Source organism: Lycium barbarum, chromosome 5 (assembly GCF_019175385.1).
Source record: "Lycium barbarum isolate Lr01 chromosome 5, ASM1917538v2, whole genome shotgun sequence".
Taxonomy (NCBI): Eukaryota; Viridiplantae; Streptophyta; class Magnoliopsida; order Solanales; family Solanaceae; genus Lycium; species Lycium barbarum.
The window spans coordinates 23,094,597-23,121,034 of NC_083341.1; the positions used below are offsets into that span (position 1 = coordinate 23,094,597).

The 26,438-nt window shown below is 36.3% G+C and overlaps 2 protein-coding genes across 11 annotated transcripts; both read left to right on the forward strand.

The window, feature by feature from the left end:
- Positions 1-1,169: 1,169 nt before the first annotated feature.
- Positions 1,170-24,367, forward strand: LOC132640719 (tRNA (guanine(37)-N1)-methyltransferase 2-like). 9 transcript variants are annotated; one of them, XM_060357452.1, is made up of 13 exons: positions 1,170-1,413; positions 1,513-1,643; positions 5,993-6,090; positions 7,370-7,474; positions 16,525-16,585; positions 16,777-16,852; positions 17,344-17,848; positions 17,925-18,050; positions 19,020-19,163; positions 19,915-20,021; positions 21,107-21,181; positions 21,302-21,356; positions 24,229-24,367. In XM_060357452.1, exons 2-13 carry the CDS (start codon positions 1,543-1,545, stop codon positions 24,240-24,242), a joined length of 1,467 nt encoding a protein of 488 aa, XP_060213435.1. In that variant the 5' UTR covers positions 1,170-1,413; positions 1,513-1,542; the 3' UTR covers positions 24,243-24,367. The 9 variants fall into 9 exon arrangements, 3 of the variants coding, with proteins under 3 accessions (XP_060213435.1, XP_060213433.1, XP_060213434.1); XR_009582345.1 differs by lacking the exons at positions 1,170-1,413; positions 1,513-1,643; positions 5,993-6,090; ... (2 more) ...; positions 21,302-21,356; positions 24,229-24,367 and adding exons at positions 11,975-12,938; positions 13,039-13,743 and having other exon boundaries at positions 19,048-19,163; XR_009582346.1 differs by lacking the exons at positions 1,170-1,413; positions 1,513-1,643; positions 5,993-6,090; ... (2 more) ...; positions 21,302-21,356; positions 24,229-24,367 and adding exons at positions 11,975-12,938; positions 13,039-13,743 and having other exon boundaries at positions 17,925-18,041; positions 19,048-19,163.
- LOC132640721 (glucan endo-1,3-beta-glucosidase 8-like) lies at positions 21,110-25,725 on the forward strand. 2 transcript variants are annotated; one of them, XM_060357454.1, is made up of 4 exons: positions 21,110-21,181; positions 21,302-21,356; positions 23,287-23,610; positions 24,229-25,725. In XM_060357454.1, the coding sequence occupies exons 3-4, from the start codon at positions 23,324-23,326 to the stop codon at positions 25,346-25,348; spliced, it is 1,407 nt and encodes a 468-aa protein (XP_060213437.1). In that variant the 5' UTR covers positions 21,110-21,181; positions 21,302-21,356; positions 23,287-23,323; the 3' UTR covers positions 25,349-25,725. The 2 variants fall into 2 exon arrangements, with proteins under 2 accessions (XP_060213437.1, XP_060213436.1); XM_060357453.1 differs by lacking the exons at positions 21,110-21,181; positions 21,302-21,356 and having other exon boundaries at positions 21,363-23,610.
- Positions 25,726-26,438: the final 713 nt, after the last annotated feature.

Sequence of the window (26,438 nt, forward strand, 5' to 3'; positions counted from 1 at the left end):
GATTTGCGTACCTAATTTGTTCCCTCCACTTTATATCCATCTCTGCTAAGTTTAAGTTACACGGACTCGGGTGCGGATACGGATTCGAGTGTCGGATTCGGCAAAATCTAAATTTTAAGATTCGGGGGTGCGTATCCAGTTATGAATACGGATGCGGGGATTCGGCTAAGAAAATTCAAAATTATATAAAAAATAGAGCTATAAAATATTACAAATTTTGAGAGATATTCTTATGGAAAACTTATATGTATATTTGTATAATTCAATCTTTCATTCTCCAAGATGGGCATTATTCTTCCATTCTCCTACGAACACAACAAATAGCAACTAAATATTAAAAGTGTATTGCAATAGAACAAATATAATTAAAAGAATCAAATGTAAACTAAAAGAAAATGCTCCTAAATAATATTAGTTATTGCTCCTAAATAATTTTAATTAATATAAATTAAATGTTCTTAAATTCTCTCATTCTTGATAAAGTTATCTAAAATGCTCGATCATTCATCTTTGTCATTTTCTAAGTTATTTTCAACTCATTATCAAATTACATATTTGAAATTATGTAAAAAATACTACTCCATCTGTTTCAATTTATGTGAACTCATTACTATTTGGGGAGTCTACGAGGTGGTTCTTTGACCACGTTTATCTTATATTTTTTCTAAATTATTTAAATTATAGATTATCATGAGTTATAGTAATTATATAGTTTCTAAATATATAAATTTTAGTTTTACAAATTTCAAAAATCTATGTTAAAATTTACAGTCAAAGTTATAAAGTTTGATCCTCATACTCCGAAAAGGTTCACATAAATTGAATCGGAGAGTATAAGTTACAACAACTAATAATTTAAATTATACGTTCCAAGAATAATCCATTGTACAAAGGGGCCAATTTTATTATGTACAACCAGTAACTTTATCTGTGCTTTTGTATGATTAAAAATATAAATTAATTATCAAAAAATTGACATGCTAATAATTACAAATTATCCCTATATTGTATGAGAAAGAAACATTTATAAATAGCATAATTATGAGTCTTTCAATTTTGTGTCATAAGTAGCATATAATGAAAAATAAAGGGGATAAAAATAGTATATATGAAAAATAAAGGGGTCACTTTTGTAGGTTAATATAATTAAGACTTTAAGAGCCCTAATTTAGCTGCTACAAGCCTACACCTACACGACGCCTCCAGCTGTATCGTCTTCTTCACGAAACTTCTTTTACAGAGCAAATTTTTTACAGCGGAAAATTCTAGCCTCTTAGGTCGTCTCTTTCACTGTATCTTCTTTCTTTCCTCAAGATTGAAAGAGTAAGCCATCCAAGCCCGGAAACAAACTCTCCATATCATTGCTTCTCTCTGGTCTCTGCCATCCGAACTTAGCGGCTAAGTATAGTATATGTTAGAAAACCCTAAACCACCTACGTGGAATTTGAAATTGAAGTTTAGAACTTCAACTCCCTCAATACTCATTGTGTGTTTTTTTTTGTTTTGTTTAAGAAATAGAGTGAGAGTTGTAGAATTCTGAATATGGTGGAATTGGACGAAAGCAAGTTTGATATGCACCTGAAATTATGGGCACTTCGAATTCCACGACGACATTGCAAGTCTGCCATGAGAATACTCAACGGGTAGCTACTCCTTACCTCTATAACTACATTCATTCTGCTTCTCTTAATGCAAAATAAAATAAAATAAAATAAAATAATAATTACTTGTCTGGATTAGTCAGAGATGGTCCCCATTTGCCTTATTATATAGCACAACCAGTAATAGATATTGTTGCAATCTGAAATTGGGAGCTATATTATGAGAGATGGACTAAGGCATGGGTTGGTTGTATCGAGTGCAATTGGTGTAGTACATAGCTGTTGGAAGCTTGATCTTCGGAAGGAGGGCACAAATTTCATTAATTACAACCAGACCCTTAAGAGTAGTTCTTTAATTATGCAGTTTACCCCAATTCTTATTTTTATTGTTTCTTTTAGACCCGTTAGCTAGCTAGGGTTCTTTAGTATATATTCTATTGGTGTAACCATTTTAGGTTTTATCAATTAAAATCATCTTTCAGCTCTATCTAGTTTAGCTTAGCTTAGCTTAGTTTTAGTGGTAGATTTAGCTCAAATTCCAGTTCGCAAACAGATGCGGCCTTAAATTTGTTAAAGGTGATTGAGGATCAACTGATTGTCAAACTTAATGATGCAATAAAGAAAGTCATGAGTGGTGTTGGTCTTTTGCTGGTGCTAATTTATACTGATGTTACGGAATATTTATACTTTAAATTGGTTGATGCCAGTTTTGTGTATGACAAAGGAAAGGTCTTTGTTGTTGTTACTTCAGACGGGGAAACTGGAAAGTGCAAGATAAATGCGTGTTATTCTTTCCATTTGCCTAACAAGATTATCCCACCTCAGAAGCAAATAGGTTACACATTGGATATCTACTTGTTCTGCTGTACTTACACTCATGATGATGCTCCAAAAGAGGAATTAGGTGGAAATGAAGTATCATTAGTAGATCCCTTAGACGATGTTGTCCTCTCAAGAGTGAAGCCATACAAGAATTTCAAGTTCCATCACTCACACCAGCAAGACATGTATCACTGCTCAATATTGCTACAGGGCATCTGGCTTTGGAATGATGAAGTGGAAGTTTTTTCACTTCTTAAAACTGATCATTCTCTTAAGTTCTATCCACTGTTGCAGGCAGGGTACCTTCTGGGGCAATATATGGCAGGAAATGCTGAACAAGCTAAACTAGAGTCCTTGATATAGCGTAGTGAGAATGTGTTCTTCATGGGTGTGCAGCCAGTATCCAAGCCTCTAGTTGCATCTCAGTATCTGACAAACAGATTGGTTAATCTCGTAAGAGGTGTAAATTACTTCTTTGCTGCAAAGGACCTAAATTCAATCGCTGAAAGTTCTGCTCTCCTCCAGTACATTCAGAGGGGTGATTCTGGTGTTCATGCGATGCAGTTTATCATTCAGTCAACTACAAAAGATCCCAAATACATTAACTCAAGAATGGAGTTCCTTCAGAAGTTGTTGGAGATCAAACTTTGTGAGAGGACTAGTAATGAATCCAGGAACAATGTTGATGCAACTATTAATATGAAGATTGAGGAAGCTTATTCTCCATTTGATGCTAATACATTATCAAAGGGAAGTGGTGTACTGGACATGGCAGGTGCAAACTTGTTTGCAATTAAAGAGCGTAACAGTACATATTTTAGCCAATATGGCTTTGTTGAGCAACACATGAAGCAATGGGTTTCTGAAGGATGGTCACAGTCTACTGTTGCTATTGTTCTTCTAGTGTTAGGAAGAATTCTTCTGATGAGTGACTTCTCGGAAATTCCATTTGATCCCGCTGGTTTTACCACCTTTGAGGACAAGGGTGTTTTGAAGGAGAGAGTAATTTTGCAATCTGAAATTGGGAGCTATATTATGGGAGATACTGACAAACAGATTGGTTAATCTCGTAAGAGGTGTAAATTACTTCTTTGCTGCAAAGGACCTAAATTCAATCGCTGAAAGTTCTGCTCTCCTCCAGTACATTCAGAGGGGTGATTCTGGTGTTCATGCGATGCAGTTTATCATTCAGTCAACTACAAAAGATCCCAAATACATTAACTCAAGAATGGAGTTCCTTCAGAAGTTGTTGGAGATCAAACTTTGTGAGAGGACTAGTAATGAATCCAGGAACAATGTTGATGCAACTATTAATATGAAGATTGAGGAAGCTTATTCTCCATTTGATGCTAATACATTATCAAAGGGAAGTGGTGTACTGGACATGGCAGGTGCAAACTTGTTTGCAATTAAAGAGCGTAACAGTACATATTTTAGCCAATATGGCTTTGTTGAGCAACACATGAAGCAATGGGTTTCTGAAGGATGGTCACAGTCTACTGTTGCTATTGTTCTTCTAGTGTTAGGAAGAATTCTTCTGATGAGTGACTTCTCGGAAATTCCATTTGATCCCGCTGGTTTTACCACCTTTGAGGACAAGGGTGTTTTGAAGGAGAGAGTAATTTTGCAATCTGAAATTGGGAGCTATATTATGGGAGATGAACTAAGGCATGGGTTGGTTGTACCGAGTGCAATTGGTGTAGTACATAGCTGTTGGAAGCTTGATCTTCGGAAGGAGGACACAAGTTTCATTAATTACAATCAGACCCTTAAGAGTAGTTCTTTAATTATGTAATTTACCCCAATTCTTATTTTTATTGTTTCTTTTAGACCCATTAGCTAGCTAGGGTTCTTTAGTATATATTATATTGGTGTAACCATTTTAGGTTTTATCAATGGAAATCATCTTTTAGCTCTATCTAGTTTAGCTTAGCTTAGCTTAGCTTAGTTTTAGTGGTAAATTTAGCTCAAATTCCAGTTCGCAACAGATATTGGAATCAAATATTAGATGTATGATGCCTCTTCTTTTTAAAAATACTCCCTCCGTTTCAAATTGTTTGTTTTGGTTTTCACTTGGCATGGAGTTTAAGAAAGTAAAGAAGAATCAAAATGTCCTTTAGTTGGAATTAAAGAGTTGTCAGAAAAGGAAAAAAATTATTCTTTTTGAAACATACTAAAAAGGAAAGTAAGACAAACAAATTGAAACGGAAGGAGTAATTAACTTGAGCATTTTATTCATCTTCCATAAACAAGCTTATAAAACTAATTTGAAAGGATTAGTAGCACCAGAATACAAACTACCCTATTCTTTCTTCGGAGGATAGCAATCAATACAAAGAGAGATGAGGTAATACATAGACCGTTTGGTATCCTAACTATACAGGATGTAGGAATCCTTCAAAAAATAGCTTTACAGCTGTAAAAACTAACCATGTTTCAAGGTGGCTCGACTATACAGGCTTTTGATCATGTGTATTATTCTGCTGTAAATAAAATTATGCTATTTTACACTACTTGCCAGGAGTTGAATGGTTTTGCTTGACAAAATTATCCTATAAATAGTGTTTTCCTTGTCAAAATAGGAAAAGGAATTTTTAACCCTCAGGGGTTGGCCTGGTGGCAATTGACTTGAGCCTTGGGGTGCTCCCTTTCAAGGTCTCAAGTTCAAAACCCACTGGGTGCAAACAATTTCTGAGGGCCATCGGACTGGGTAAAACCTGAATTAACCGTGGTGCACTTGCGGGAAACTCCTTGCCGAGGGCCTGTGCACCCCCGGGATTAGTCGGGGCTCTAAGAGACCCGGACACCCGGTGCTTAATCAAAAAAAAAAATAGGAAAAGGAATTTTTGGGCGCTGACACTTTAGTTACAGTGTTCCGATCTTGATAAAATAAAGTGTATGTATGATCTTTTACATGAACAGTGATCCTTGATAATTGTGTATGTGTTCGATAATATTCCTCTTTTACATTTGCTGTCAAATTAACGAGAAATTCAACTTAGAGGCATGCCTGTATATACCTGCTTTTTAAAAAAATCAATATTTCCTTCCACACTTGATTCTTCTAAGTAAAACATAGTTTGAGCACTTAATGTTCTCGATATCTCCAATTTAATGAATTGAAATCCTTGATTGTGCACTCATCTTTGGAACTAACTAGCTTTCCATAAGTGACTTAAATAATAGCTAATACATTTTAATTACTTCACCAAAAAAAATAAAGTGACTTAAATATGTTCTTTAACTGCCTGTTGCTTTTCTCTGTTTCCCCCCCTGTTGTTGAATTTTCCTTTAATTTACAGTACGATGTCTTATGAAAATACCATGCAAAGACACATCTGAAACTCAATATTAGATTTTGTTTGAAGGTCAGATTTTTCCTGACACCTCTTTTTATTGTTATATTTTTTGATTTAGAGCACACACCTTCTGGAACAAGTAAATACTAAGCTTCAAATATTGTGGTGGTATCTCCTTTGTTGAGGGTCTCATATACCTGTCTCATTTAACGTTTAATTTTTTTTTTTTTTTTTTTGGCGCTGTTGGTGACGAAAGATCATTTCTTGTAGGCATTTATTTGACAGGCCACGCATAAAGCCTATCACTGAGGATCCAACAAATGAAAACACCCGTTACATGATTTGCTCAGAAAAAGTAAAAACCCCAGGTAAATGAAGTTAAACATCTTGTTTTTATGATACTTGTGACAGATGGTCTAGGAAAATATCCCGCATATATCTGCTGTAAATTGAGATTTTTTTTCCATTAAGATTTGAGAGATTTAACCTCTTTCATGCATGGAAGCAGCTTCTTGTTATTTCTCCAATCAAAACCCGAGCATGAGCATTCTCATTTGTGGCAACCATAACTCGTGATCTGGAAAACAAGATCTGCTACGGGGACACGAAAATGGTGCTCTTCTACGCCTATCGATTAAAAAAAAAAAAGAAGAGAAACAACGAAATAATTTACAAACATAAAACAAACAATCAGAATCTCATGAAACTTTGTCATCTGGTCAGACAATAAGATGCCTTTTCTTTTTCCATTTCAAAAAAAATTGGCATCTTATTGGCTGACCAGATTGCTGTTGGCCAACATCATGCTTAAAATTTATCACATTCATTGCCAGCTTGGACAAGATAATGTGGGATTACAGTTCATGCCATTCCTTCATTTAGAAAAACCAGACGGGAAACTCATGTCTGACTATTCCCATTCTTTATCAGATGTGTTCTTTTGAATCTTACCTTTCTTTGCCTATCTTGTTCTTTTCCGGTTTCATGGATGAAAACAATCAGAAAGCACAAAGTTCTTGGTATAGGGATTGATGTCTTCTTTTATATATTTATGATGTTCAGCAGTTCTTTTTTTTTTTTTTATAAGTAACAATTTTATGTTTAGCAGTTTTTAATTTTATCTTCCATTTTTAAAGGTCATTGTTGCTATTATCTTGCATTATGGAACAGATACTTTGCTTTAGTTCCTGACTTCCTGTTCAGACAATCCAAGATATGTCATGGGCTCTGACTGTAGGAATTCAGATAAATGGTGTAATACTTCAGCATGCAACTCTCTGCTTGCAATAGGCCTCCCTCCTTTCCAAACTAAAACAAGGTTGTGTGTGGATATTATTTGTGTCACATTGTTCTAAACCAATTATTGGTTGTAGGAAATTTTATTTCACACATTGTTCTTAATTAACTTTGTTGCTCATTTACTAATTCACTATGAAGACTCGTCATCCATTCCTGTAATGTTTGGCTTCTGTTTATTTCCTGTGTTGTCTCTCATTATGCTCTCATTCAAGTGTTGTACCCTAGGAGCCACTGTTACTAACTTTGGATGTCTGAGAAGCAAATCTATTTTGATGCTGGTACGTTCTAACTACTTTCACCTATGACTTTTTGCTAACTTGCCTACCTTTTTGGCCAATTATGCGACAGATTTGTCTGATATTCCTGCTCAAAAGCTTGCTGAACTGAAAGGCCTGTGTCAGTTTGAAGTTGCTCCCTATTCACTGACACTTGGCTATTCTTATTGGAGTGCAGGTCAGCAATGATTCCTCCATAATAAGTTGATAGATAAGTCCTGTTATGTCTTTGCAGTTCCTGATATTGTACGTCTTTCTCTTGCAATACTGCAATCCTTTTTACTTGAATAGCTCAGAGGCTAGTTCCCAATGGATGTCTCCGCTTTTCTGTCTTACTCATTCTGTATACTTTTTTGAAATCATGTGAACTTTTCTGTGGTGATATTCATTTGCACCAAATCATAGTGGATACACATTATCAACAATGTTAGCAAAACAGGAATGATTTCAAAGCTTAGTTGGTAACATCTTGCATTTTCAGTTACTATTACAAATGCTGCTCACCTGAAATGAAAGGAAATAGTAGAAAGGCACTGGAAATTGTGTGTCCTGCGAAAAGTAGAAACTAGAAAGGCACTAAAAAATTGTGGATTCTGTGATTAGCAATCCAAAACCAGTAACATATGTTGTACCGAGAAAGGAAAGGACTATACCCTTAATTGCAACTATACCCTTATTGCAAATTTAGTTGCAGTCCGATCTGGCAGTAGAGCTATCAGTCAAATTGAGTTTTCACTGTGGTGGAACTTGAGCCTGTTAACTCCCTCCACTTTTAGATTGTGTTGGCGAATACTTTATTCCGAGTTAGTTAAATCTATAGTTCTTTTTTGATAAGGTAAAGTATTATTAATCAAAATGTACCAAGAAGGTAGACCAGAGTACAACAAAAAGCAAACAACACCTACAAAGAGCTCCCTATTACATACTTCCTAGTAGATCCAAAAATTCCAGATACTGATCTGTACTTTCTTATTACACCGGAAAGACAGATCATGCAGACTTAAGTTCTTAATTCCAGAAATGTGACTCTTTATTCTCAAAACAAACACTATTTCTTTCTCCCTAAGAAAATGCACAAAGTTATAGTCCTCCAAAGCTGCGTCTGGAACTTTACACTTTTGTCCTTGCCAGCTATCCATTAGATTCTTGATATCTTAATGTGATTCTTCGAGTTAACAAAGAATCAATCGACCAAGATCTTGATCTTGAAGCGATTTAACGGGCAGAATTCAAGAAACGGACGTATCTCAAGCTCTAAGTCTCGGATTTAAGTGATTCAAAAATGAGGTGAAAGATTATGACCTGAACTATAAAAATAACTGCATACTTGTTTAAAACAAGTAAATATTGAGATCAGAACGATGAAAAGAAAGTTAAGGTTGTGGGTATGAACTAGAACGAATTGTAAATCAAGAAACGCGTTCTCGAAATCAATTAACGTGATAAAGAAGCACCACACGTTGAAATCAAGGTAAAGATTATCACCACCTTGCTTGGAACCAAAAACAAGGATAAAGAATAAGAAATAGAGAAAATAGCTCTATTGCAAATTAGGGTTTATGCTAAAAACGTGGATCCTTTATTGACAAGTCATGAGAACCCTTTATATAGGCCTAGGGTCTCTTCTTTTATGATTACAAATCCCTATTCTACAGTAGAAAGGAAATAGCTAAAAACAAAGATAGTAAAATCCCTATTCTACAAGGAAAAGAATAAAGAACACTAGAATCCTAATAGAACTAGGATAAAGATTCTACTAATGATATGTAATTAAATCCTACTATAATATAAATGAAGAAACAAGAAACCTATTTAGAAAAGGACTCAAGAAACAAGAATTCCCATTCTTGTATGAAAATAATCTTCAAACTTGAGCTTCTTGGACTCTCTTTCTCTTGAATTTTCAATCTTGTGTTTCTTGGTTTTCTTGTATTTCTTTATCTTCTTCATCTTTCATCATTCTCCCCTTGTTGAGAAAGACCCGTCCTCGAGTTTAAAGGCTCTATAAATGGTGAAAGATTAGCAAAATTTGTTTTTGGAACCCATACTCACCAGGCTTTAAGTTGCATTTTAGTAGCTTGTCATAGAGCTTCATCATGTTAAAAGAAAGCTTTACATATGGCCGAATTAAATCCCACTTTCTTAATAGTAGCTTTATACCATGATTTCTCAAACATATCATCTTAAACTAATCTTCAATGTTTAAACCATGATCAAAACTTATTTCCTTTTGATCTTCATGAATCTTAAACACTCCCGTGTCGATGTGGTGTTTGCATGCAAAATCTGAGTTAGTGCCATGAAAACCTTTAAATAAATCAAATTCATGTACCTTTGGATCCAGGTTGGATATCAACTCATGTCTTCTTAAGAACTCCTCGATGATTTTGCTGCTCTCATATTTGACATGATTATAGCCATTTACCTCAATGAAATTGAGAAAGATTAAATTTACAATTTCTTGCAAAGATTCAACCTTTTGAGGAATAATTCTTGCTCGAACTAGATCATAAATTAAACTCTCATTCATAGACTCCTTTTTCAGCAACTTATTCTATCTCTTCCAAATCTTCATAGACTATTGGTCCTATGCAATACGCTGCTTTAGTTGGTGTGGAGTAAGAAACAAAATCTGTATTCTTTTTGAAATCCCTTTGTGGAAACCCAATCTCACAAATAGTTGGATGCTCTAATGGATCCTCATCAAGCTTTGGAGGTAAATCCTCCACTTGTGGATCCAATACATTCTCCTCCTCCGTTTGATGTTCCTCAGTTATGGGACCAATAATTTGTAATTTGGTCACTAAGGATTCATCAACATATTTGGAGTTTTTAGCATCATCTTTTGGACTCAAGGGAACCAAATTGATTTTTCGCCCATCCTTTGTAAATGAATAGGTATTACATATTCATGATATTTAGCATACCTATCATACACCCATGGTCTTCCAAGTAATAAGTGGCAAGCATCCATCTTTGTTACATCACACCAAACAAGATCTTTATATATTTTGCCAATAGAAAAAGAAACTAGGCATTGACGAGTTACCTCTAAGCCATCACCATTCTCAAATTCGATGCTGTAAGGATATGGATGAGGTTTGGTTGACAAGCCAAGTTTAGAAACCATCTCTTCAGAAACAACATTAACATGACTCTCATTATCAATGATCACCGAACATACCTTGACATGTGAGGTACATCTAGTGTGGAAAAGAGATTCCTTTTTCTTTTCATCTTCTTGAACGCAACGTCCTCTTCTTTCTTGCATATAATCTATAATATTCCTCAATTGTGCTCTGATACCAAATTGATGTGATTCTTCGAGTTAACAAAGAATCAATTGACCAGGATCTTGATCTTGAAGCGATTTGATGGGCAGAATTCAAGAAACGGACGTATCTCAAGCTATAATTCTCGGATTTAAGTGATTCAAAAATGAGGTGAAAGATTATGATCTGAACTATAAAAATAACTGCATACTTGTTTAAAACAAGTAAATATTGAGATCAGAACGATGAAAAGAAAGTTAAGGCTGTGGGTATGAACTAGAACGAATTGTAAATCAAGAAACGCGTTCTTGAATGATCAAGAACCTAAAGAGTCCCTAAGTCACCACTTGAAATCAATTAACGTGATAAAGAAGCACCACGCGTTGAAATCAAGGTAAAGACTATCACCACCTTACTTGGAACCAAAAACAAGGATAAAGAACAAGAAATAGAGAAAATAGCTATATTGCAAATCAGTGTTATCAAAAGCGAAAAGCGCAAAAAAGCTCTAAGGTCAGCTGGGGCTTTAAGCGCAAAGCGCAAATAAAGCGTGGGCTTTAATGAAAAAAAGCGCAATGGTGTAAAAATACAAATATATATATATGTTTAGTTCAAGATTAATAATAATAAGCATGAATAACAAATATATGGACAAAAAAATTGTAAAAATATTACGATAAAGTGAAATATCAATCATCTAGTGTCACCTCCTCAAGAGAGGCTCATTGGCAAGGAAAGTATGTCTTAGAGCCTTGATGACGACACTAAAGCGCACATAAAGTGATGTGAAGCGCTCAACATGTTTTGAGCCTCGCTTCAGGCAGTGTTATGAAAGGCGCTCGCCTTGCGCCAAAAGGCGTGAGGTGTGGCAAGGCGAGCCTGCCTCGCCATAGCCAGCTAAGGCGTGGCAGTTTCAGAAAGGCTAGGCAAGGCGAGCATGGCGAGGCGAATGCGTATGGCGAGCAAGGCGTCGCCTTTTGTTTTTTTTTTTTTTTTAAAAAAAAGAGCTGACTTTTTAAAAACATATTGAGAATAAAGAGTAAAATATTATATTCAGGGTTTTATTTCATCACTTTTCCATAGCAGCTGCGTCTCCTCCTTTGGTTTCTTCTTATTCCAACTTCCACCAGCAGCAGCAGAGCCACCTTCAGCTTCCGCCACTTTCAGGTAAGCTGCTTCTTCTTTTTCCTTCTTTCTTTTATTTCTTCTTTCTTTCCAGCCTGGCTGGCTTTTTCCGGCAGCAGATTAGCCTTTTCCAGGAAGATCTGACTTTTTGGCAGCCGGCCGGTGACCCAATTCCGCCAGGTTTTTTTTTTTTTTTTTTCATTTTTCATTAATTTTTGCCTTCTATTGTTATATAAACAGATTTCAATAATGATATCCCATTCCGATAGCAGAGATATAGGGTGGAATTTTGGTAGAAAAGGTCCAACTCAACATGAAGTTATATGTAATTTTTGTGAAAAAAGTAGCAAGGGTGGAATAACCCGGCACAAACAACATTTACTTGGTGTCGGAACAAATTCTAAAGCTTCTAAAAGATGTCCGGAATCAGTTAAGGCGGAAATAAGAGCTTATATGGAACAAAAGAATGTGGCAAAAACCCAAATGAATTCGATACATGTGTGGCTGATCATATGGATGATAGTGATGATGATATGGATGAAGTTAATGAAATGATGCCTCCTCCCTCCAAAACTCAAAAAAGAAAGACCGGGACGAAAGGTCCTATGAATCTTTATTATCCACAGAAGCCAAAGGAAGGGGCAGGTGATAGTTTGAGTAATGAAAGATCCCGGAAGCTTTTAAGGGATCGTGTTGTAGGTGCTTTTGCAAGATGGGTCTACGATGCAGGGCTCCCTTTTAATTGTGTCAATGCCAAAAGTTTTAAAAAAGTCATTGACTACATAGGAGAATATGGCCCTAATATGAAGCCTCCAACCTATCACGAAGTTAGAGTTACTTGTCTAAAAAAAGAGGTGGAGAAGGTTGACGAGATTGTGGAGGAACACAAAGTGCAATGGAGCAAGTTTGGATGTTCCATTATGATGGATAAATGGACAGCCCGGAATGGAAAAATGGTCATCAATGTTTTGGTAAACTCTCCAAAAGGTAGTTTGTTTCTTGGATCATATGATGCCAGCCACTCTTCTACAGATTCCACTAAAATGTACAACTTGTTTGAGAGGACTATTGAGTCAATTGGAAAGGATAATGTTGTACAAGTGGTTACCGATAATGCTAGTGAGAATGTAAAAGCAGGTCAAACGATGCATGGCACATTCCCACATATTTATTGGACTCCATGTGCTGCCCATTGTATCAATTTGATATTTGGTGACATTTTCAAGATCAACCCGTATGCTTCAGGTAACTTTAATATAGTTTTGACTTGTGCACTTGTGCTATAGCATCAAAGTGTTACATTTTACACTTTATACTTAATAACTATTTGGTATTTCTTTTGTAGTTTTTAGCAAGGCTACTAAGATGTATGCTTACATCAGTCAAAGGCCATTGCTATTAAACTTGATGAGGAAGTTTACAAATGAAAGAAATTTGGTGAGACCGGGCAAGACTAGATTTGCAACAGCTTTCTTGACTTTGCATAGTTTTTACATGCAAAAGAAAAACTTAAGAAGCCTAGTCACTTCAAATGAATGGAAACAAAGCAAACATGCAAAGGAAATTGCAGGGAAAGAGGTTGCGAGGAACATTATTTCTCCATCATTTTGGAATGATGTTTGTAAGGCACTTAAAGTTGGTGGTCCTTTGATTATCGTACTTCGTTTGGTGGATGGGGAGAAAAAACTACCAATGGGCTATCTTTATGAAGCTATGGATCTTTGCAAAGAATCTATTGCAAAGGCATTTGGGGGTGATGAGAGGAGGTATGAAAAAGTTTTTAAGATCATTGATAAAAGATGGTCGGATCAACTTCATCGACCTTTGCATGCAGCAGGACATATTCTGAACCCGGGGTTGTATTATAAGAATGCAGCTGCTGAAACTTTAGATGGAGAAGTGTGGGATGACTACATTTCATGTCTTGAGAAATTGGTCCCTGATCCCAATTTGAGAGATAAAATGTCGGTTGAGCTTGGTAAGTATAGACAAGCAGATGGGACATTTGGTAAGGAATCTGCCATTAGAGCTAGAGACCGTTTGTCACTAGGTAAGTTAGTTGTTTTAGTTGTCTTTATAACTTAATACTTTTTGAAATATTTTTTCCGTAGTCGAATGGTGGATGCAATATGGTAACCATGTTCCAGCCTTGCAAAAGTTGCTATCAAAGTACTAAGCTTAACTTGTAGTGCATCCGGATGTGAAAGAAATTGGAGTGTCTATGAACATGTGAGAGAGAAGAAGATTTATTCTATTTTATATTACATAATTACATTATCCTTATTTTATTAGCATTCTTTAATTACTCTCTACAACTTATACACAGATTCACTCCAAGAAGAGGAATAGACTTGAGCTAAAACATCTCAATGATCTAGTGTACATTAAGTACAATAGAACATTGAAGCGTCGTTATAAAGCTCGCGACACCATTGATCCAATTAGGTTGTAGAATATTGATGAGGTAAATGAATGAGTAACTGGAGCACCCGAAGACCTTGCAGAGGAAGAGTTAGAAGATGATGGTCTCACTTGGGGTATTGTTGCTTCGGCAAGTGGATCTGAGGAGAGTATTTATGGTCTTAGGGCGAGTTTTTCAAGTTCAATGAACAAGGATAAAGGGGTGGCTTCTTCAAGTCGAACCCTCTTTGATGAAGACTCTGAGGAAGAAGAAGATGACAACCAATATAATGCTAACACTCTTGTGGTTGAAGAATTTTTAGATCTTGAAGAAGAATAGATGTTGCTTCATGATAATTTGGTTAATGCTAACACTTAGGGACCTTATGACTTATTAACTATCTAGTTGGAGACTTTTAGACTTTAGTATCAACTATCAACTATCTACTTTTAGTTTTTCAATTGAAATATATGCTAGTATTTTGTTGAGTATTTGAATTTTTGGGTATTTATATATGCATATTTAATATTTTAATTTTTTGTGTTAATTCTCGCCTCACTCCTAAAAGGCGCTCGCCACGCCACGCCTCGCCATGAGGCGTGAGGCGAGCCCTTGTCGCCACGCCTCGCCTTTCGCCATCCTAAACACTGGCTTCAGGGCTTAAGCGCGCTTAAAGCACGCCTTTGATAACACTGTTGCACATTAGGGTTCATGCTAAAAACGTGGATCCTTTATTTGCAAGTCATGAGAACCCTTTATATTAGCCTAGGGTTTCTTCTTTTATGATTACAAATCCCTATTCTACTCTGGAAAGGAAATAGCTAAAAACAAAGAAAGTAAAATCCCTATTCCACAAGGAAAAGAATAAAGAACACTAGAATCCTACTAGAACTAGGATAAAGATCCTACTAATGATAGGAAATTAAATCCTACTATAATATAAATGAAGAAACAAGAAACCTATTTAGAAAAGGACTCAAGAAACAAGAATTCCCATTCTTGTAAGAAAATAATCTTCAAACTTGAGCTTCTTGGACTTTCGTTCTCTTGAATTTTCAATCTTGTGTTTCTTGTATTTCTTGATCTTCTTCATCTTTCATCATATGAGGCACAGCCCACGTGACACCACAAAGATTCAGGAAGAGCTCCCAGCACTGTTTAGCAACTTTCCAGTGAATAAAAAGATGGTTTACTAACTCCAGACCTTCTTCACATAGATAACACCTGTTGCTTAAGAAAAAACCTCTTCGCTGTAGATTATCTTGAGTTAAACGAGCTTCTCTATAACAACCCATCCAAAACAAGCCACTTTGATAGCTGCTTTGGTTTTTCATAGCATTATCCATGGCCAATTCAGTAAATAATGATCAGATTGTTTCTGGATTAGAGTATTACAGCTCTTGACAGAATATTTGGTCTCATTAGCAACTTCCCAAACCATTGGCATCCTCTTTATTTTACTCAACTACCACTATCTCACAAAGCATCCAACGTTAGCAGGGTCCGTCAAAGGGCCGCACCCCAAGAGGGTCTGATGTCGACTAAAAATAAAGGATAGAAGCTGAAGCTGCCTACACTGACTGGTGGTGACTTGCCTCAACTGGATAGAACTGGCAACTGGCTGAAATCACTCTTCAACAGCTGAGTTTCTGCCTACAGGACCAGCACACATGCAGTAACTGTGAATTTAAAAGACCAAGATAGATCGTCGACTTGCTCTCCCAGCCTACCCCTAGGGCAAGCCTTTAGAAATTTCAGGTAGTGCATACAAACACCTCATCATAGAAATACAAGTATAGATATGATATATAACCGGTTTTCGGGTATATAGGTATGGTTTATGCCATGATCAGTATAGGTGTTCTTGGATTTCTTGTTTGGGCTCATCATATGTTTACTATGAGCTTAGATGTTGATACCCGTGCCTAGCGCTGCTTTACGTTTGATCCTATGTACCCATAGAATGCTATGTGTTCTCCACTTTCGGATCTTGCAAAGAGAGAACGTGTTTTTTCCTCTGACTTCCTCTCTCATTTGCGGGGTGAAGAAAGCGGGCTTTACCAAAGTAAAGCAACTGAACTGAAATCATGAAAACAGAAATGAAAGTAGACATGATGTACGAACTGCTAAAACTATTATGGTGCCATGAGTCATTGCTCAAGCTCAAACCCAACTGTGTGCGAACTGCTAAAACTGCTGTGGTACCGTGAGTCATTACTCAAGCTCATCCATTTAGCTCCAAATTACTTCCTATATAATGTGTAACACTTCATCCGTGTATTATTATTAAAAGCAGTGTTCTTTGAGTTCATATTTATGGCTTTATGCTATGTGTGTATTTTAGTGTTTTTCAATCCAATACTTGAGATTGATATTACTAGTTGGCTTGTTTCCACCAATTGCGACTTTATAACTGGAACTTCATTGCAGACCATATATTAAAGCAGATTCTGCCCCCTGGCCTTGAAGTACCATCATCATTTGAGACAATAGTTAAGTATTTTAATCCAAAAATTTTCTGTCTTTATGTTTTCAATACTCTCTGAATAGATTCTAGATAACCTTGTGTTGTGCGTCTCTTTTCCTCAACTCAATTTCTATGCTTCTTTAATTCAAAGTCAGAATTTTCAACACTTTGACCTTCCAATCGAGTTCCCTAATTAATTGACTTGGTATTTGTGCAGGTCACATTGCTCATTTGAATATAACTGATGAGCTTCTTCCTTACAAGGATGTGATTGCCAAAGTTATTTATGATGTATGTTTTCGAATTTATGGCCTCAATCAGTGCATTTTCCATTTAGCTATTTCCATGAAAAGAAGAGTCAAATTACAGTTGGTTTTCTTTCAAAATTGATCTTATAAATGAATCTCTGCTATAAAGGGATGTGAATGTTTTCATTTGTAAGTTGTTTAGCATCACATTTAATATTTTCGAATTAATTCATGAGAATGAGATATTTCCTTTTTCTTTTCCTAAAGTATGGGCCTTTCTTTCTGAATGAAATTGCTTTTCCTTATTATTATCTTTGATGCCAGACACATGATTTTTTTTTTTTTTAAAACCTTATTTGCATTAGGGCCAGAATGCCTCCTTCCATATCCTTCACTTTATGTCCAAGCATCCATGTGATGATATTTCTATCATTATTTCACTTGCTTTTAGTGAGAGGATTCTACCCTGTTTTTGCCTTTCCCAAGTCACCAGTCTTCTTATTTGAATGACTTATTCATTCCTGATCCTCTCAGAAAAACTACCCCAGGATCCAGACAGTCGTAAATAAAGTTGGAGCCATTACCAATGAGTTTCGTGTGCCAAAATTTGAGATACTGGCTGGGAAAGATGATATGGTCACAGAAGTGAAGCAATTCGGAGCAACATTCAAGCTTGATTATAGCTTGGTGTATTGGAATTCTAGATTGGAACATGAGCATTTAAGGCTGGTCTCAAAGTTCCAGTCAGGGGAGACCGTATTTGATATGTTTGCTGGCATTGGTCCTTTTGCTATTCCCGCAGCACAGAATGGATGTGCGGTGTATGCAAATGATTTGAACCCAGATAGCATTCGTTATCTCAAAATTAATGCTGAAATCAACAAGGTTGATCATCTAATTTTCCCATACAATATGGATGCAAGGAAATTTATTTCTCAACTCATTGCTGTACCCTGCAATGGAATCAATGCAGAAGTTGAGATTGATTGCTCTGAGAAATTCAGTGGCCAAGCACATAGGGAGAAACTATCTGAAGACTGTATGTGAACTATTCAGTTCTATACTGTATCTTACCCACAAAGCATTTCATCCATTAATCTGAACCACCCTTGCAGATGAGGTCAAAGAAGTACCTGACAGAACGTCATGCAACATTGCAGGACTCGGGGACTCATCTGTGATGGAAGATATGAGTGTGACTTCTGTGAAAAGACGTGCGGAGAGTTCTCAAGGTGGGGCTGGTAAAGAAATGATATATGCTCTAGTGTGCTTAGTTGTAATTGGTCCCAAATTAATCAGCTTCAAATCCTTTTTTTTTTTCTTTTTTTTTTTTTTGAAAATTAAACTCTCTTCATCAATAAACTCATACAACCAAACGAAAGCTTCTCATAAACTGAGTAAGTATACTGCTATAATAACCAAAAAAAGACAACATATTCCAAGTTTACTGCTATAATAACATATTCCAGAGACACATAAATCAAGAACTAATGCAATTCACTTCCCCAAGAACCAACTTTGACAATGATTTTCCAGCACCCACAAAAAAATAGCAGCAACCCACTAATGATTCCCCCCCAAAAAAAACTCAAGAATAACATTGGAAAAAAGAAAAAGAAAAAGAGAACCCAAGAGAAAATCAGAAGTGAAAGTGATATGCTTTTTGTCATCTTTATGTCTCAAATACACTCATGATTTATCATATAAATATGCATGTTGACATTTCTTTGTTTCTCTGAAAAAAAAAAAATTAAATTCGAAATGCAATCTCACCAGGAGGAAGATGAATAAAGTGGAATGGGAGAGAGAGAGAGAGAGAGAGAGAGAGAGAGAGGAAGATGAATAAAGTGTGGAAGGGAAGTCTGAAATGACAATAATTTAGGGGTTTTCAACAGTTGAAATTGGGCCATATTTCGGCCCAATATTGGGCTGAAATGACGATCAATTCAAAAAAGGGCTCTGATGGATGGGCTAAAAATCAGCCGAAAATCAGCCCATTGCTAATTATCTTGTGCCCAACCCATAAAATTTTGGGTGGGCCATCACGTTTTGGGCCAGAGTCGACACCCCTAGTAATTGGTGATGTATATAATTTAGAGAGAGTTTTCTGTTTATTTATGTTAAATGCTGAATCCGATGTTTCTGTGAATACCATGCTTTTGGGACGCTTTGAATACGAATAACTGAATTTGTTCTTTTGGTATCTGCAGTCAATGATAGTGTTTGTGTTGCTGGTAGGAAAAAAAGAGGTCCAAATAAGAGAGTGAAGGGTTCAGAGTCATTGAACACAAAGCCCTCAGAGCATGTGGACCATGTGATCATGAACCTACCAGCTTCTGCTCTGGAGTTTCTTGGTAAATCTACTATGACCATATCTTCCTGTCAACATGCATATCTTTTAACTGAGGTCACCAGTTATCTGCTTGTCAGTTGTCTTTATCCAAGTTTGTTGAACGTCTCTTTCTAATACTGTGTGTAGATCATAGTGTAAGAATCCAATACAATTCTGACAGGGTTTTAACCATCAGTGGTAATATTCTGACCTTGTGTCTTAGTATTAGAATCCAACCAATTTACAAACTGCCATAAGAGAGCAATGTGAGAAGCTTGCCCATGGTTTCTAACAACACCAACTTTAGGCCAAAGTCCTAAAAGAATGTTTACTTTGTGGAGATAGGTCAATAGGATTGGTGCCCAAATGTCAGAACCAATCTTGATCTCTGAAAAGAAAGGGTAAAGTAACAGTATTTCAAACCATACAATTCACTGGTCATCACTTCATGCTGTGATGCATTTACCAAGTTATGAAGGTAATCTAGTTTGTGATGCAATAAACTGTGTCGATCAAATCCATTTGTTGTACTTAGCTAGCATGCTCTATTTACTGTGATTAAAAAAAATAGAACTGATGTTACTCTTAAGCCTTATAGCAGGTTATAGCTGTGTTTTACGGATGTATTTTCTCGAAAAGTACCTTGTGTTTTCTGGGGGCCTGCAATTCTTTTAAAGCTGTTAAGTAAAAAACATCTTGTCCTGTTGTCAGACGCTGATATTGCTAATGTATTATAACTCGAACGCAATTAATAGTTTCTTTTCGTTCCCTAGATGCCTTTAGAGGCCTTGTTAGGAGGAGATACTGGAAGGGATTTCTACCCTGGATCCACTGCTATTGCTTCATGCGGGCAAATGAAACAGAAGACTACATAATTTCGGTAATACCTAGTCCAATAGTTAATTTGTTCTACTTTGACTTTCCTTTTCAGTTTGACAGTTAAGACTTGCTCGTATTCCAGTTATTTCTCATGCTTGAAAGCAGCATCTGAAATTCAGAATTGGTGACGTGGTTCTCTGCCATTTATTGTATCAAGAAGCTGAAATGAGCATATCAATTAGGTGTGGTCTGAACACGTTGTTTGGTTTAACAATGAACATTTGATTTTCGTTTAATTAATTTAAGCTTTTACTGGATAAGGCGCTCTAGATTGTTCATCATAAGTGAACTTAATAACCTTTTGCTCATTATGGGATTTATTGACAGAAATTTCTCTCCTTTTGCTCATTATCGGCTTTATTGACAGAAATGTCTTTCTCTTTATCCTAATTTTCATGTGGAAAATAAATGAAGACAAATGACTACTCATCATCATTAAGCAAAACTTTATCATCTTTGGGGCGGATGAAAGCCATTCTTTTACATTTTTCATTTGCTGCTCACGGGATTATTTGAAACTTACTCAGATAATGTCATCGATAACAAGTGCATGACATGAAATGATTTGCAATTTTAGTAGCTAAACTGAAATAGCAAAGTTCTGGGGGCATGTCAATGGGTTAATCTATGAAGCATGATGTAGCTTGCATAGTATTCTATGAAGCATGATGTAAAATTAAGTGCACCTGTAAGTTACTAACCCATTGGCATGCCCCCAGAACTTTGCTATTTCAGTTTGGACATAGTATGTCACAGGTAACCCATTGACATGCCCCCAGAACCCATGTCCTTGAATAACTAGATTGGCTAATCTATGAAGCATGACATGCCCCCAGAACCCACGTCCTTGAATAACTAGATTGGCTAATCTATGAAGCATGATGTAGCTTGCATAGTATTCTATATCTGGACATAGTATGTCACAGGTAAGTTGGTTATTAATGCTCTCAGTTATTACTTTTACCACGCCATTTGGTCCTACTAGTGCTATGAAATCTACCTTCACAATGAACTTATTCCCATCTTTCATATATTTCAGCTAGTCTACGTTCTCATGTTTTGCCTTCTCAATTTGTTGACTTGCAGGTGGCAGAGTCTGCCCTGGGAGCCAGAATTCAAAACCCTGTATTTTACAGGGTTAGGGATGTTGCTCCAAATAAGGTACAAGTTCAATAGAGGACTCTAGACTTTTTTGGTGCAGCAGCATTCATTTTGTTCACTTTACGGGTATATTATTGTTCATTTATGCCCCTGAGTGGTTCTTTTTCCTATCTTATGCAGGCTATGTTTTGTTTAAGCTTCAGATTACCGGAAGAAACATGCATTGATAATAAGGGTAAACAATGATACAAATCTGGAAATGCTGTCACAACATTTATTTGTAAAATGCTCGACCTTTAACTTTTCGTCTGTGTTGGTTGAGTTGATGCTACTCTACTTAAGGAGTAAGAAATACTTTTTAAAGTGATATCCTATGAAATCTATCTTTTATATTTCTTGCAATGGGTATGCGTGAACTCAGGCCCCCACTCCCACAATTTTTGACGTTGGCATGGGAGCTTGAGTTGATCTTATAGGTATATATGTGCAAAGGGAAGTCAACAACCTCAGCCACGGTTCTTAAACTTGCTTTGTCCATGTTAGTTATCGCTTATGGACAAACATAGTTCAGTTTCATCCACTGTGCTCCTACTCCTTGATGATACTTGTGGATGTTGACGGAGGAATTATATCTTTTGCTTGATATATATCTGCTTGAATAGGAATTGCACCAGACTTTCGAGCCAACTTTTTGTGAAAATCAAAAGCTACAAAAAGCTTGTAACTTTGATGAAAAAGGAAGTGTAAACAACAATAAGAAAGATTGCATGAGCCTTAAAACACGTAGATTTTGGTTGGAAAGTGGGGCACTGTCGAGGTTTCTTTTCAATATCCTTACAGATAAGACTCAATACCCCGTCTCTACTAATCAAAAAAGTGACAAACTCTTCAACTTTTCCGGGGTCGGCTCTTTTCTTTTAATTTATTTAATTTTGCCCCATCAGCTAAGACATTTGTCCTGTGATTTTAAGTCATCATTTTATGTTAAAGAGAAATAAAATAAAAGGTTGGTGCGGGAAAAGAAAAAGAAAGGGAAAGAAACTGATAGTGAGAGATCACAGAAAATTTAAGTGACTTAACGCATATTGCATAATTATTGTTTTTTAAAGAGACTAATAAAGTTGACTTTTATATCTTTGGTTTAGCCTATTACATGAAAGATACTAGTAGTTCTTTCTGCTAATACTTTCTTATGACTCAAGCATGCTAAATTCCAATAACTAAAAGGGCCCTAATATTGCAAATTCTAAGCGCACTTGCCAACCGAGCATTTTGATTGATTAAGGAAATAATACATTATTTTTAGTTTCCTCGTCTAGTTGTCATCTTGAATCTTTTATTAGGTTTCAATAAGTAAATATTTATGTGGATCCCACGAAGAGTCGAAAGGAAGAAGAAAAAGTTAGTAAAAGAAGGAGCAACATAAAACTAAACAAAGTAGATAAGCAAAGACTAAACAAACTGAGTTTTGAATGATATATCTTCATCGATATAAAGTTTGGATTCTCATCAAATTCACCTCTTTCACTATTAGAAAAAGATGTTTTTCCCACCTCATTCCTGCCGAACCAGTTTACTGGAAAATGCATGGTGGGAAACAGATTCTCATTGAAACACTGAGAAACTTCATACTTTGTCCGTGTGAAAACACTAGTATTTAAGTTTTTTCCATCGACATTCAGGGGGAAATAACCACTAAATGTTTTGCAGTGGGAAATTAGTGAAAAATAGAGATTTTTTAGTAGTGTTTCCCTCCGTTGTCCAAGCTGCCCCTCCTAAAAAGAAAAAAATAAAATAAATTCTATATTAAAGAAAAGGGTTTAGTAATATAGTTTTCAATGTGATAACTTTTGGAAATGACAAAATGGCTTTTTCCTGGCTGCTAATTAGAAATGGATTCTCCGTCGTTGCTTAACTGAATTAACAAAGGCATCTTTTCATTCTCTTATTGATTTCTTTATCTTCATCTTGCTTCTCTCTTCTCTTTTGACCATCCTTCTGGAGGTTTCTTCGTTTAGAGCAAGAGATATTTATCCTCAACTTGTGTATGCATATATTTCTCAGACGAAAATTCTCTACAATTTATTTTTTATACCATTGAAGACCCTTTTGAAGATTCTTGAATTGGAAAAAAAAAAGAAAATGATGAGTGGTGCATGTTGTAGGCTTTTCTTGATTCTGGGAATCGTAGCATTTATAACAATGGCGAGGAGATGTTTGAGCGTGGGAGTGAACTGGGGTACTATGGCATCTCACCAGTTGCCACCAGAGAGTGTGGTGAAGATGCTTAAAGAAAATGGCTTTGAGAAAGTAAAACTGTTTGAAGCAGATGACAAGATATTGAGTGCTTTGATAGGTAGTGATATTGAAGTGATGCTTGCAATTCCTAACTACATGTTGCAAGATATGAGCACTGACCCTGGCCTGGCAGCTTCTTGGATTGATGCCAATGTCTCTACTTATGCTTACACTCGTGGAGTCAAAATCAGGTTAATTGAGATAAACATCTTGGTAGCGCATACAAACACCTCATCATAGCAACACAAGTATAGCTATGATAAAGAAGTAAATCAACTTAACTGAAATCATGAATAGATACCCTTCCTGGTAGTGCAGACTTATGCTTACACTTCGTGGAGTCAAAATCAGGTTAATTGAGATATAAATTTGACACTTGCAACCAACCTGTTTTCCGTCAATTTTTTACTTTCTTTAGAGAACCCCCTCTCACATACACACACAGAGAGAGCATCCCTGTTTAACAGTGGCCTTTTACTGAACTTCAGCATGACTCAAATCCTCGAGTTAGCAGTGGAGGCAGTTTACCACTAAGTCAACCCTCTCCTCTATGCTATCAGTTGTTGTCTAGAAAAATTTATTTGGGTTTTCAAAATATCAAGTGGTTTTATGCAATTCTTTCTTACATCTCTAGTTGCTGGGTAAAGAAATAGTCTAATGATCATCCAGAAATCTTGGGTTAATATAGATTGAGAGGTGTCTTTTGCATGTTCTCCATACAAAAAGTAAGTGTCATTGAGTGTGAGTAACTTGTTCTCAATAATTTTAAATTCCAAATCAAGAGTATTAACAGCAATCCGATAATGCAGGTATGTGGCAGTAGGAAATGAACCGTTTCTTCAAACATACAACGGCACATATCTGCATTGCACTTTGCCAGCTCTAAGAAATGTTCAAGAAGCTATCAACCATGCTGGACTAGGCCCAAAGGTGAAAGCAATCGTCCCCTTAAATGCTGACATCTACTACTCCCCCTACTCGAACCCCGTCCCCTCAGCTGGCGATTTCAGGCCAGAAATACGCGATTTAGCCATTCAAATTGTCCAATATCTGCACTCAAATGATGCACCCTTTGTGGTTAACATCTATCCTTTCCTCAGTCTCTATGAAAACAATTATTTCCCATTAGAGTATGCCTTCTTTAATGCATCAAACAAGCCTATAAATGATGGCAATTATCTTTATACTAACGTGTTTGATGCCAATTTCGATACACTTGCTTGGTCTTTGAAGAAAGCTGGCTTTCCTGACATGAAAATCATAGTTGGAGAAGTCGGGTGGCCAACAGATGGCAATAAAAATGCAAATACTGAAAATGCCAAGAGATTTAACCAAGGATTGATTCAACATGCTCTAAGTGGAGAAGGAACCCCTGCAAGGAAGGGCAAAATAGATGTTTACTTGTTCAGTCTGATTGATGAGAATACTAAAAGCATTGCTCCTGGTAGCTTTGAGAGGCATTGGGGAATATTTGAGTTTGATGGGAAGCCAAAGTATGAGCTAGATTTATCTGGCCTGAAGAAGCATAAAAGCCTAGCTGCGGTAGAAGGTGTGAGTTATATGCATAAAAGGTGGTGTATGCTAAAGCCGCGGCATGCACTAAATGACTTGGGAAAGAGTATTGATTATGCTTGCAGTCTTTCTGATTGCACTGCTTTGGGGTATGGTTCTTCCTGTAATCATCTGAGTGCACAAGGGAATGCTTCCTATGCTTTTAATATGTATTACCAATTCAAAAGCCAAAACAGTTTGGACTGTGATTTCCAAGGCTTGGCTATGGTAACTCATAAGGATCCATCTGATGACAAGTGCCACTTTCCAGTGATGATTGATGACCGTCCTAGAGTAATGCTGTTGCACAAGAATTTAGTGTATATTATACTGGCTATTCTCCAAGGATTTCTAGTAGTTTTGCTGCTTGTTTCTTAGAGAAAAAGCCAATGCTCTCTCATGATTTGCTTCCTTTTTTTTTTCTTTTCTTTCCTACCACAGCAAGTATTAGAATGCAGGTCATCTGCCCAGCATTCATATTATAAACACCTGAATGATGCAAAGGCTTCATTTTGCTGGGAACACGAATCCTAATTCTTGGCGTTAGGCATTTCTCACACTGCATATGAAGAGCATTAGATTAGCAACAAGGGATTGTCGATTCAGAATTGGGAAAGGGAAAGGGAGACTCAATACAATTATAGTATCTTGTTTCTAGTAAATCACATAAGAAACTGGCAAAGCAGCTAGATTACAGATTAACGCCAAAAGTCATAATACAGATTTACTACGAAGCATGAAAATAGCTAAAATAACCAGCAGTATTTCTTTTTTCTTCCATCCTTCGCATTGTTATGCCAACTCTGCCTTGCATCTGCTCAAAGACCTCTTGATCACAATTTAGTAGCTTAGTTTGAATAATCTCTTGGTCACTATACACTATGATTTTTCCTTGAAAAAAAGGATGTTTACAAAATTATATAAATAAAAGAATATGTTATAAAGGAAAAATTAGTTAAATAAATGATATTTTGCAGGACCAAATATCTATCCTAAGTGAACCATTTTCGCCTATAGGATAGACCAAGTTCCTCTACCTATTCCAAGCTAGTGTTTGCCGAATAATAAAGAACAAGAAAGTAAGGACACAGTGATTTTTACGTGGAAACCACCCGGCTTACAAAGGGTGAAAAAACCACGACCTACACCTCTGTAGGATTTTTCTCAAACTCCACTACTACTGTGAGTGTTACACCTCGAAAATTTTCGCGTCGTTTGCATTGTAAGTAAACTAACGTAAGCCGGAGAGGTCATGGAACCCTTATAAGGTTAAGGAGGACTTCTAATAAGTGTTAAACAAAGGTATAAAGGTTTTGGGATCAAGCGAATTGAAGAAATTAAGTTTGTCGAAAATTTGAAAAAACTTGGCAGAATTTTGGACAGGATTTTTGGTCCAACTTGAGAGAGGTATATCTCCTAGAATATGATGAGTTATGGAATCCATAAACTATGTACATTCAAGTTCAGC

Coding starts and splice junctions, on each gene's coding strand:
- LOC132640719 (XM_060357450.1), top strand. CDS start 12,206: ATGGATGATAGTGATGATGATATGGATGAAGTTAATGAAATGATGCCT. Junction 16,586..16,776: donor CCATCATCATTTGAGACAAT/AGTTAAGTATTT, acceptor TGGTATTTGTGC/AGGTCACATTGCTCATTTGA. Junction 17,695..17,782: donor TTAATGCTGAAATCAACAAG/GTTGATCATCTA, acceptor GAATCAATGCAG/AAGTTGAGATTGATTGCTCT.
- LOC132640721 (XM_060357453.1), top strand. CDS start 23,264: ATGATGAGTGGTGCATGTTGTAGGCTTTTCTTGATTCTGGGAATCGTA. Junction 23,611..24,228: donor ACTCGTGGAGTCAAAATCAG/GTTAATTGAGAT, acceptor CCGATAATGCAG/GTATGTGGCAGTAGGAAATG.